Here is an 11,584-nt window from a genome sequence, read left to right as displayed (position 1 = left end):
GAGAAGTGGAGAGGCACAGAGAGAGATGGAGACAGAAATGCAGAGCAGCAGTGGGGGAGACGGACGGTGAAGGGGAAGAGACAGAAGGCAAAATAGAGCAAGAAAAACTCAGAAAAACGGAACAGACACCAGAAGTCACATCTTCCAATTCCTTCCTTTTGCAAACGGGGAGACTGAGGCCCAGCCGGAACGGGTGACTTCCCCAAGGTCACGGAGGGTGAACACATGGTACTGCTGGGGGGGGAAACTGCTGAGCTGGGTCAGCCTGCAGCCTGGCCCCCTGGCCCCAGGTAGTGGTGACAGCATGGGTTCCTGCCCCCTGTGTGGGGGGTCCAGGGACCCAGGCCCCACGGAACTCAGCTCCGCCTGGAGGTCACGCTGGCCTGGGGCCAGCTCTGCCGGCTGCCCCTCCACCCCCCCACCCAACGTCCCCTCACTTCCCAGCCTCTCTCTCAGCCTTTCATCCTTGGCCAAGGCCTAGGAGGGTGGCAGGAACCACAAGATGGGGCAGCCACTGGAACAGGGGCCAAGATGCCTGCGGCTGGGGCGGGGGGCGGGGGGAACCACCCACAGGTCTGGGCTTCAAGGCCATGCTGGCTGGGAGAGTTCCATGCTCCCTCGTGGCAATGGGCCCCCTGCCAAAGAGTGGGGGTAGAGGTAGGGGATGGCCCCCCATGCTGGGTGGCTACACCCTGAGCATTTTTACTGACTTGGGTCCCCCAAGCCTCGCTATGAGGGGCTGTCTCTGGGATGCATCCTGTTTACAGATGAGGAAACCAAGGCAAATCCTTTTCTCTGTTCTCAGCCTGGGAGCTCATTCATGAAATGGAATTGGGAGTTACTTCTTTTTAATTCTTCAACCCAAGCTCTTGAAAGCAATGTACTCCTGCTTTTCCATGAAGAATTCTTGTATTCATGTATATAGTGATATATATTCATGTATATTCATGATGTATATTAATGATGTATATTCATGTATATTCATGTATATCTTGTATTCATGTATATAGTGATGTATATATATGTCAAAGTTTATTTATTTATTTTGAGACAGAATGCATGAGCAGGGGAGGAGCAGAGAGAGAGGAAGAGAGAAAGAATCCCAAGCAGGTTCTGCACTGTCAGCGCAGAGCCTGACTTGGGGCTCGAACTTACGAACCTTGAGATCATGCATGACCTGAGCTGAAATCAAGAGTTGGGCATTTAACCCACTGAGCCGCCCAGGCGCCCCCCCCCCATGAAGAATTATTTAATAGGAAGTCATTTTTGCAGCTTTATTGAGCTGTAATTGACACATAACTTTGTGTAAGTATAAGGTGCACAGTGTATTGATTTGATGCACGGGCGTGTGTTGCTGTTTTGTTTTGTTTTGTTTGTGCTTGAGAACAGGTAGGATCTACTCTCTTAGCAACGTCCAAGTATGTGATGGAATATCATTAGGTGCAATCACCATGCTAGGTCCCCAGACTTCTTAATCTTACAAGGGGGGCTTGCCCCCTTTGAACATCTCCTCGTGTCCCCCACCGGCCAAGCCCTGGAACACCAGTTTACTCTCTGTTTCTATGAGGGGTTTTTTTTGTTTTTTTTTTTTTGGCAGATCTCATGTTATATAAGTGATATCATACGGTATTTGTGTTTCTCTGTCTATTGCAAATGGCGGAACTTTCTTCTTGCTCATGGCTGAGTCATACCCATGTTTATACGCCACATCTTGATCCGTTCATCCGTTGGTGGACACTTGGGTTTCCCCACGTGTTGGCTGTTGTGAATAACACTGCAATAAACACGGGGGTACGGGTATCTTCATAGTAATCACCTTTATTATTAGCAATGATAATGACAGTGAGGAGGTGCATAACACTTTCTGTGTTTCAGTTCAGGAGTGGCAAGTGTTGTTCGTGGGTAATCACATTTATCTGCACATTACCCCTATCTCTTAGGCTGAGCCCAATTTATTCTTCATACCCATTTTGTACACGGGGAAACTGAGGCTCAGAGAGATTAAGCCACACGCTCAAGTTTTCCAGCCCGTAAAGGGAGGTGCGGACCCAGGCTGCTTGGCCGCAGAGGTTGCGTCCCTGGCCTTTTATCTTTCGTGATAGCCCTTCATCAGAGTCACGCATTTGATAAGGCTGCCTCTAACCAGCCCTGGAGGGAGTTAATGTTGCCATTTTGTAGGCCATAAACTTGAGATCAGACATCCTCCAGGTCACCCAGATGTTGAGAGGCAGGGCTGGATTTCACCTAGAGCGATCTGGTTTCCAGCCACACTCGTTCTCCGCTGTCAGTGGCCCCTCTTGGGTCAGCCCTCGGAGGGTGGGAGTGTGGGGACGGGTTACCCAAAGCAAATCTTACCCCCCTGGATATCTAACAGGTTTATTTGCACAGCAGCGTTCACACCCACCAGCTCCTTTGTTCTGCCTACAGAACCATCTGGACTCCTCTTTGAACTCTGTGGGTCCTGGAGATCTTGGCCCCTGCCTGCCTTTCGTGCCGGGCTCCCTCTTTCAGGGTCCTGGAACTCCAGCTCAATTGGGCTACTGGCTCTTCCTCGCACATATGCTCCCAAGTTCCCACCTCTACACTTTTGCTTAGAAAAAGCATTCCCTGGAGCTCACTTTGTATACATTCTCCTCGCCCTTCAAAGTCTCGTGCCTGCCTTCAGAGTCTTGCTAAATGCCACCTCTGACATGAAGCCTTCCCTGATTACCCCTACTGGAAGAGGAGGGGGTGGGGGAGGAGGAAATGTACAGACATTTGATGAACGTTTTCCCTGTGGTAGGCATGTTACATAACCTCACAACAACCCCGTGATATAGTTTATTCTTGTCCCGTTTTATAGGCAGAAATGGAGGCGAAATGACCTGCCCCAGGTCACACGGCTAGGAAGGGTGAGGGTTTTGGACTCCTTGTCCAGTGCTCATTCTCCTGCTCCAATCAGGAGTCTCATGGAGCTGATGAAGGTAGAACTTCCCCTTCTTCTCTTCTTCATGGCTGATCCCTGAGGGAGGCCACTTGACCCTCTCCCTTCCAGCTGTAGGCAACGCTGCTGACGCCTCTCAGTTGGGACTTCAGCCAGGACTGGCTTTTGTTTCGGCGGCTCACATGCTGAGTCCGAGCTTTGTCTCCCAGGGGCCCTCTCCCCTCCCTGCCTATAAGAGCCTGACCTCGGCTGGTCCCCGCATGTTCTGGCATATTCTCTGGGTCCGTCTTGGTAAGTCCCAGGCTTGGAGAAGGGGTGGGATCCACGTTCCGAGCGAGCACTGTGGGAGGTGGGGAGGCCAGGTCTCCCATCCTGGGGATGTCACTGTGCCATGCTGAAGGTCATCCTCACCTTAACCAAGGTCAGGCCCCAGACATCAAGGCCAATACCTCCTACCTTCATTTAAAAGCAGAATTATTCCTACAGTCCCGTTGCCTCAGTGGCCACCGTGAGAGTCGCCTCGTTGGGTCAGGTGTCCTCTTGCGGGGAGGGGGCTCTCTCAAACTTAGCACGCTGGCATTTGCTAGAGTGATGCATCCCACTGGCAGCCGCGGAGAATTTCCCATAGTGAGCCGATGAATTAGTACCGAGCAGGGCTCAGAGGCAATGGGACCCGGAACGGTGAGTTGTGAGATGGTGTGTAGAGTGGAAGTAAGGGAGATGATGTTAGTCACAGATGGGAAGAGGAGAGGGCCCCGTCGCATCTGGACGCCATCTGGCTCCCGACCCTGCCCAAACGAGACTGTAGCATCCAGAGGGACAGCGGAGGGGCGGGCCAGAAGTTTATCATGTTCTTCTCTTGCCTAGGAAGCTGGCAACATGGCCCTGCAGTGCACCAAAACCACAGGACACTGGAAGGTAGGCAGACCCACGGGGTGCTGTCTGAGGAGTGGGGGTGGGGCCGCAGAGATGGGCGACCCCCTCGGTCCTCCTCCCCTGAATCCCCACCTCATGCTGGGGCCATGTTATGAGAGCCCATTTTGTAGAGCATGCAATCAAGGCCCAAAGAGGGGAACGGGCTGGCCCAAGGTTACACACAGGGGTCTCGAATCGCACTTGGGTCTTCTGGCCCCCAGATTTAACCGTTACACAGTGGCAAACAGGTGACTGCACACAGTCTCTGGGCACGGTTTCTTTGGCCTCCTCTGTGTGAAAATGCGTTTGTTTCCAAATCAGCCTTTAAACACCTAGAGGGTCCACAGAAGAGTCCAGATATAATGATGGTCTTGAGACACTGGAAAATCTGGCCGGCATCTCCAGGTGGCAAAAAATAGGTGGCGCTGAGCTGAGACCACCCCTTGGAGGGGTCTGTGCTTTCCAGGGTGCGGCCGTTGCCCTCTTCACCCACCTGGCTCCCGGAGACATCTGAGTTTGCAATCCCTGCCCTGCCCCCGCCCCCTAGGCCTGGGGTGAGGTCCTCGTCCCTCACCCCCCACCACCGGACTCTGATTGAGGCTGGTCTTCACCTTTTCCCTCTGTCACAGATCGTGGTGTGGGATGAAGAGGGCTTCCAGGGCCGGAGGCATGAGTTTACGGCAGAGTGCCCCAGTGTGCTGGAGCTTGGCTTTGAGACTGTGCGATCTTTGAAAGTGCTGAGTGGAGCGTGAGTCTGGGCTGGGGGTGGCGGGGGCGGATCTGAGTTGGGATGGTGGTGGACAGGAAGGGATCTAGAAAGGGGTGTTCTAGGCCCTAACTTCCCAGACTCTAACGGTACCGGTGTGCCTTCCTTGGGTTTGAAGTGCTGGGGAGTGGTATAAGGTTAAGCAGGTTGTGCACTGCCCAAATGCAGAAGGCAACGTTCATGCAGAGCCTGCCCACTGGATGAGGCAGCCCTGTAGGGGCAGATCTTTCGAACCAAGTGTTGGGTCTGAAATGTCCCTCTTTTGTGTAAATTGAAAGCCACATACGGCCATTGGGAACTTATTTGGAGCCAGTGAGACTAAAGGACTGAAAAAAATTGTTTAACATTTATTCATTTTTGAGAGACATGGTGTGACGGGGGAGGGGCAGAGAGAGAGGGAGACACAGAATCTGAAACAGGCTCCGGGCTCTGAGCTGTCAGTACAGAGCCTGACGCGGGGCTCAAACTCACGGACTGTGAGATCGTGACCTGAGCTGAAGTCAGACCCCTAACCAACTGAGTCACCCAGGCGTCCCCAAAACTACAATTTTAATTTAACTTAATAGAAGTGTGAATTTAATTAGCTACATGGGGCTAGTGGCTACGAGAGTAGATGGAAGTTTCTAAAAGTTTGGGAAGTCGCTTGAAAGGAGAACAAGGTTCTAAGTGATTCGGAGTCACTTTAGACTATGCCTGTGAGTGCCACGGAGGTCATCTGGGGTGGTATTTATGCACCTCACACCCGGGGAAACACTCTTCTAGCTTCTGCTCTGCACAGATGGGGAACTGAGGGTCAGATGGGAGCAGCGACCTGTCCAGGGCTGTGTCCAGCAAACTGCTAGGCTTTGCCGGGGAGGAGACAATAACCTCAGGTTCATTACTTACATGCGACAGCTTGTTTCTTATGCAGACAGAGAAAGCAAGGGCATCATGGTGGCAGCCGCGTCTCAGGTCCCACAGGATGATGCCAGAAGGGGCCGGGTGACAGCAAGTGCGGTGGGCGCCCCGCTGTTGGGGAGCCGCTCCACGCTTCGGCTGGGGCTCGCTGCTAGACCCTGCAGGGTGGAGGGCGGTGGACAGTCCCATGTCTCAAGGGACCCCGAGAGTAATCGTCTCATGGAAGCCTTCTCAAGAAAGGGAGGTGGGTGGGAATGGTCCTTGGCCGCTCCTCACAAGACTGCCTGTCTCCCCGCGTTCCTGGAGGATCACAAGGAATCCCACCAAGGCTTAGGTCAGCCTGTGATCAAGCCGTGTCTCCACGGCCCAGAGGACCGCATGCAAGATGGTCAGGCACCGGCACAGAGCAGTTCCCCCACCCGAGGGACACACAGCAAGGCAGTGGACTACAGGGTCTGGACTAGGTTTCTTCACCTGAGCACAGTGGGTGTCCGGAGCCGGATACTTGTGTTATGGGGGCTGTCCTCTGCATTCAGGATGTGTCACAGCATGTCTAGCCTCTTCCTGCAGACACCCTCTCCTCCCTCCTCCCAGCGTGACAACTAAAAATGCCTCTAGACGTTGTTGAATGCTCCTAAATGATAACCACTGATCTTGCACTTGGGGCGAATGGTCTCTTACCTCCTGCTCTCTCTGCCCTCTGTCTGCAGGTGGGTAGGTTACGAGCACGCTGGCTTCCAAGGGCAGCAGTACGTGCTGGAGCGGGGCGAGTACCCGTCCTGGGATGCCTGGAGTGGCAACACTGCCTACCCAGCCGACAGGCTCACCTCCTTCCGACCGGTGACCTGCGCTGTGAGTCCCGCCACCACCTCGTCCCAGTGGGGACTTGGGAACAGAATATGCCAGAGTTCACATCCTCTTGTCACTTAAAAAAATTTTTTTAACGTTTATTTATTTTTGAGAGAGAGAGAGAGAGACAGAGAGAGAGCATAAGTGGGAGAGGGGCAGAGAGAAAGGGAGACACCGAATCCGAAGCAGGCTCCAGGCTCCGAGCTGTCAGCACAGAACCCAACACGGGGCTCAAACTCACTGACTGTGAGATCATGACCTGAGCCAAAATTGGACGCTTAACCCACTGAGCCACCCAGGCACCCCCATCTTCCTGTCACTTCCGTGTGACATGGCTTCCCTCCCTTCTCTGAGCCTCAGTTTCTTCATCTGGAAGTGGGGCCATTTTGTGGGGAAGAAGAATGGGTAACATCTGGACAGAGACAGGTGCAAACGTTGTGCCCTTGGCGACTTTGGTTAAGATTTGAGCCCCTGTGTGTTTGGTGCCCCTCTTTTCATGACTCGGGGATACTGGCAGATAAGACGGGGAGGAAGGTTCTATTTCTTGCTCCTGATTCCTTACCAGTGTTCCTGACTGTATGCTTTAGCTACTGTTTATGGAGTCGGGGGTGGAGGTGGGCACCGTTATCCCCATGTTACAGACGAAACAGCCGAAGCTCGAAAAGGTATATTGTTTTTCTCCAAAGGCAACTTTTATTAATTTAAAAATCATTAATCACCCAGAGTTCAGGAAAACACCTGATATGGCAGAGTAAGAAAAGTCTCTCATCTCCACACCTCTGAGACAGAAGCCCGGTCGTAAAGGTGCTGGAGACTTCCTTTGGTCTTGTTTGTTACCCGCAGATTCTGCCTGTCCCAGTCGATACTGACATCTGTGTCTGTATCTGTACGCCTATATCGTCTATATCTCTGTATCTAGGCCCACTTGTAACTTTGTTATAAAGATGGAATCACAACGAACGTCAGGCTTGGAAGCCAGCTTTTCTCCCTGGGCAAATACATCACAGTCATCCTCCTGGGTAATGAAATCTCTTTGACAGCATCGCTGTTCATGGCTCCCTAGTGTCTCAGGGTGTGAGTAAACTCATTTGCTCATGTATTTATTCCACAATGGCCCAGGCGCTGTGCCGATATAGGGACCCATGGTGGACTGTGGCAGATGCTATCCCTGATTTCACACAGTTTACAGCTTCCGATTGCATTTTGCCCTCCAAACGAACCTGACAAGGAGAGGAGGTTAGCTTCATTTTAGGGGTATGGCCAAAGGGGAGAAATGTTGTGTGACATGTCCAAGCTGGTACATGGAGTGTCAGGATTTGAACCCAGATCTCAACAGTCCTCTTCTTACCTCCGTCTACCATCGGATCCCCTAGTGGGATGTTCAGGTTGATCCTTCTTTTTCTCTTTTCCTTTCCTTTCCTTTCCTTTCCTTTCCTTTCCTTTCCTTTCCTTTCCTTTCCTTTCCTTTCCCTTTCTTCCTCTATCTCTTTCTTTCTTTCTTTCTTTCTTTCTTTCTTTCTTTCTTTCTTTCTTTCTTTTCCTCCCTCCATTTCTTTCTTTCTTTCTTTCTTTCTTTCTTTCTTTTCTTTCTTTCTTTCTTTCTTTCTCTTTCTTTCTTTCTTTCTTTCTTTCTTTCTTTCTTTCTTTTCTTTTCCTTTCCTTTCCTCCCTCCATTTCTTTCTTTCTTTCTTTCTTTCTTTCTTTCTTTCTTTCTTTTGTTCTTTCTTTCTTTCTTTCTTTCTTTCTTTCTTTCTTTCTTTTTCCTTTCCTTTCCTCCCTCCATCTCTTTCTTTCTTTCTTTCTTTCTTTCTTTCTTTCTTTCTTTTCCTCCCTCCATTTCTTTCTTTCTTTCTTTCTTTCTTTCTTTCTTTCTTTCTTTCTTTCTTTCCCTTTCCTCCCTCCAACTCTTTCTTCTTTCTTTCTTTCTTTCTTTCTTTCTTTCTTTCTTTCTTTTCCTTTCCTCCATCCATCCCTTTCTTTCTTTTTTCTTTCTTTCTCTTTCTTTCTCTTTCTTTCTTTTCTTTTCCTTTCCTCCCTCCATCTCTTTCTTTTTTTCTTTCTTTCTCTTTCTTTCTTTCTCTTTCTTTCTTTCTTTCTTTCTTTCTTTCTTTCTTTCTTTCCCTTTCCTCCCTCCATCTCTTTCTCTTTCTTTCTTTCTTTCTTTCTTTCTTTCTTTCTTTCTTTCTTTCTTTTCCTTTCCTCCTTCCATTTCTTTCTTTCTTTCTTTCTTTCTTTCTTTCTTTCTTTCTTTCTTTTCTTTCTTTTCTTTCTTTCTTTCTTTCTTTCTTTCTTTCTTTCTTTCTTTCTTTCTTCTTTCTTTCCATTCCTTTCCTTCCTCCCTTCCTCCTTTCCTTCCTTTCTTTTTCTTTGTGTACATTTCTGGAAAGGCAAATGCTATACACTTGTAAGGTTTCTGGTGCTTGCTGCCTTACTGACCTTCCAAAAGGTTTGCAAGGAAGGATGAAAGGGGTGGGGGTCAAGGGCAGGGGCTTAGCAGGGGCTCCTTGGTTCTCAGCTGGGTGTCTGGTGGCCTGACAGTTTCCTTTGCCTACAGAACCATCGTGACTCGAGGCTGACCATCTTCGAGCAAGAGAACTTTCTGGGCAGGAAAGGCGAGCTGAGTGATGACTACCCCTCCCTCCAGGCCATGGGCTGGGATGGCAATGAAGTGGGCTCCTTCCATGTCCACTCGGGGGCGTAAGTGAATCCAAGGCTCTGCCTGGCGGGGAAGGAGAGGCTGTTGGGTGGGACAAGGACACCTCTTGTGAAAACTGTGTGCTGGGGACTTTGGGGCTGTGACGCTCACAATCTGGAGGAGGACACTCAGGCACAGGGAGGTATCAGGCGGAATTTGTGGGGTTGCAAGTGGTAGATTCCCGTGTCAACCTGACATTATTCCCAAAGGATATTTATTGACCCTTGTAACTAGCTTCAGGCATGGCTGGATCCAGGTGCTACAGCAGGGCTCTCTCTTTCCTGTTCTGTCTGTCTCACTGGGGCTATAATCTCAGGCAAGCTCTCCCCATGCAAAGACAACAGTGAAGCTTCTTACCCCAGCCTGCCCCAGGAAGGGCGCCTCTTTTCAGTGATCCCACCCAACATTCTCAGAAAGGCTCTCATTGGGCCGATTTGGGTCATGTGCTCGACTCTGAACCAATCGTCATGCTGCAGGAAGGGGGTGGTCTAACTGGCTAGGAACGGTCACATGCTCTTCACCAAATGAGCATTTTCCCACGTTGACTGGGAGGTAGCGTAGGGTGGCAGGGGTCTCTCCCCAGAAGAGGAGAGAAGGGGTGTCCAGCCATAAAGAAAACGGTGTGGCTCAAGCACCGTGTTCCACGTCAGCAGCAGCTGGGTGACCAAATCTAGCCCAGGACGGACTGACCCTTCCCGCCCTTTCCCGCAGGGGCTGGCAGGTGAGGCCTGACATGTGAGGTCTTCACTTGGGGAGGACGATACCGCCCCCTTCTAGGCGCTTTGGCTCTTGGCAGGGGTGAAGGTGGGAGGGCTTCTGTTTGTTTGGTTTTGGTTTTTGGTTTTAAGTTTTCTCAGGAACTGTCAGAGGATCTTGTTGTGAGTGGGATGAACCTCTTGTGGTTCTTGGGTCCACTTCTCTCTTGCCAAAGAAGAAAGAGAAGCTCAGGAAGTGAGACACCGCGTCTGGTCCTGAACAATGTAGGGGTCCTTGGAAGGGCTTCTGGCTAAGGAAGGAGGGAAAGGAATAGGATTCCCTCCCTTTCTCCTTCCTTCCTTCCTTCCTTCCTTCCTTCCTTCCTTCCTTCCTTCCCTCCCTCCATAGTTATTAGCCCCTCCTCTGTGCTGGGCATTGCACTAGGAATCAGAAATCCCAATGAACGAGGCACACACACCCCTACACCTAGGAGCTCACCTGCTGGCGGAGGAGGCTGACATTTTACAAATAATCTGATAACTGTCTAATTATACGAGAACTACCCAGGACCCATAAGGGACTGTGTGGCCTGATTTGGAGAGCAAGTCCTTAGAACAAGCTGAGACCCAGAGGATAAATACAACTTGGCGGGGGGCCAGGCAAAGAATGGCTGGAATGGTGTTCTTGGCAGAGGGAACAGCATGATCAAAGGCCCAGTAGTGGGGGGAGCAGGGCACATTCCGGGCACTGAAGGGAGGCCAGGATGGCTGAAATGTGTCTGTAGCGAGTCCCTTCATCCCCCGTGTGCTCACCTCGCTGATGCCTCTCTAGGGTAACCGTCTGCCTCTTCCCTTTCCCAGCTGGGTTTGCTCCCAGTTTCCCGGCTACCGAGGCTTTCAGTATGTGCTGGAGTGTGATCACCACTCGGGCGACTACAAGCATTTCCGAGAGTGGGGCTCGCACGCCCAGACCTTCCAGGTGCAAAGCGTCCGCAGGATCCAGCAGTGAGCAGGGGGGGACCGGCGCTGAGGAGCCAACGCGTGCTTGTCTGGACGGAGGAGCTGTGGCGGTCCTTCCGTGCCCTCTCCTCTGCCTCCCCCTGTGCCCCGTGTGAGCCCAGCACCCATGTGAGCCAGTTCATGCACAGTCAGCACGAAAAACAAAAAGTAATAAAAAAGAAGGTCTAGTGTTAGCTTGTGCTTTCCGACGTTATTAATCCTTTCAAAGAACCGGTCTTTTGCTTGGTTGGTGTGCTTGATCATTTGCCTGAGTCTTCCTTCATTCAGCTTTACTCTTCTCTTCAGTATTTCCTTGCTTCTATTTACTTTGGGTTTACTTTATTCTCCACATCTGTAGCTTCTTTTTTTTTTTTTTTAAGTCTATTTATTTTTGAGAGAGACACAGAGTGCAAGCAGGGGAGGGGCAGAAACAGAGAGGGTGACACAGAAGCCAAAGCAGGCTCCAGGCTCTGAGCTGTCAGCGCAGAGCCCAACGCGGGGCTTGAACTCGGGAACAGCGAGATCATGACCTTAGCCGAAGTCAGATGTTCAACTGATGGAGCCACCCAGGTGGCCCCACATCTGTAGCTTTTAAGGGTAGTCTCTTGGGTCATTAATTTTGGGCCCTGTTCCCCACCCCCTGCCATATATTCATTTAGAGCTATCAATTGCCCTATGAGCACAGCTTTGGATGCTCCCCCCAGATTTGAATTGGACGTGTCTCCATTATCATTCAGTCGGGTATTTTCTGTTTTCCCTTGTGATTTCTTCTTTGACCCATGGGTTCTTTAATAAGAACATGCCTTTAATAAAGGCATGTTATCCCTTTGGGATTTTCTAGATAT

The 11,584-nt window shown here is 50.7% G+C and overlaps 1 protein-coding gene across 2 annotated transcripts; it reads left to right on the top strand.

Annotated features, from left to right (window-relative positions):
- Nucleotides 1-3,124: 3,124 nt before the first annotated feature.
- Nucleotides 3,125-10,933, top strand: CRYBA4 (crystallin beta A4). 2 transcript variants are annotated; one of them, XM_019814849.2, is made up of 6 exons: nt 3,125-3,214; nt 3,791-3,841; nt 4,468-4,586; nt 6,212-6,353; nt 8,905-9,047; nt 10,602-10,933. In XM_019814849.2, exons 2-6 carry the CDS (start codon nt 3,803-3,805, stop codon nt 10,747-10,749), a joined length of 591 nt encoding a protein of 196 aa, XP_019670408.1. In that variant the 5' UTR covers nt 3,125-3,214; nt 3,791-3,802; the 3' UTR covers nt 10,750-10,933. The 2 variants fall into 2 exon arrangements, with proteins under 2 accessions (XP_019670408.1, XP_006938605.2); XM_006938543.3 differs by having other exon boundaries at nt 3,182-3,214; nt 3,795-3,841.
- The last annotated feature ends 651 nt before the right edge of the window (nt 10,934-11,584 follow it).

Source organism: Felis catus, chromosome D3, assembly GCF_018350175.1.
Source record: "Felis catus isolate Fca126 chromosome D3, F.catus_Fca126_mat1.0, whole genome shotgun sequence".
Lineage (NCBI taxonomy): Eukaryota > Metazoa > Chordata > Mammalia > Carnivora > Felidae > Felis > Felis catus.
This window is presented reverse-complemented; position numbering and strand designations above follow the sequence as displayed.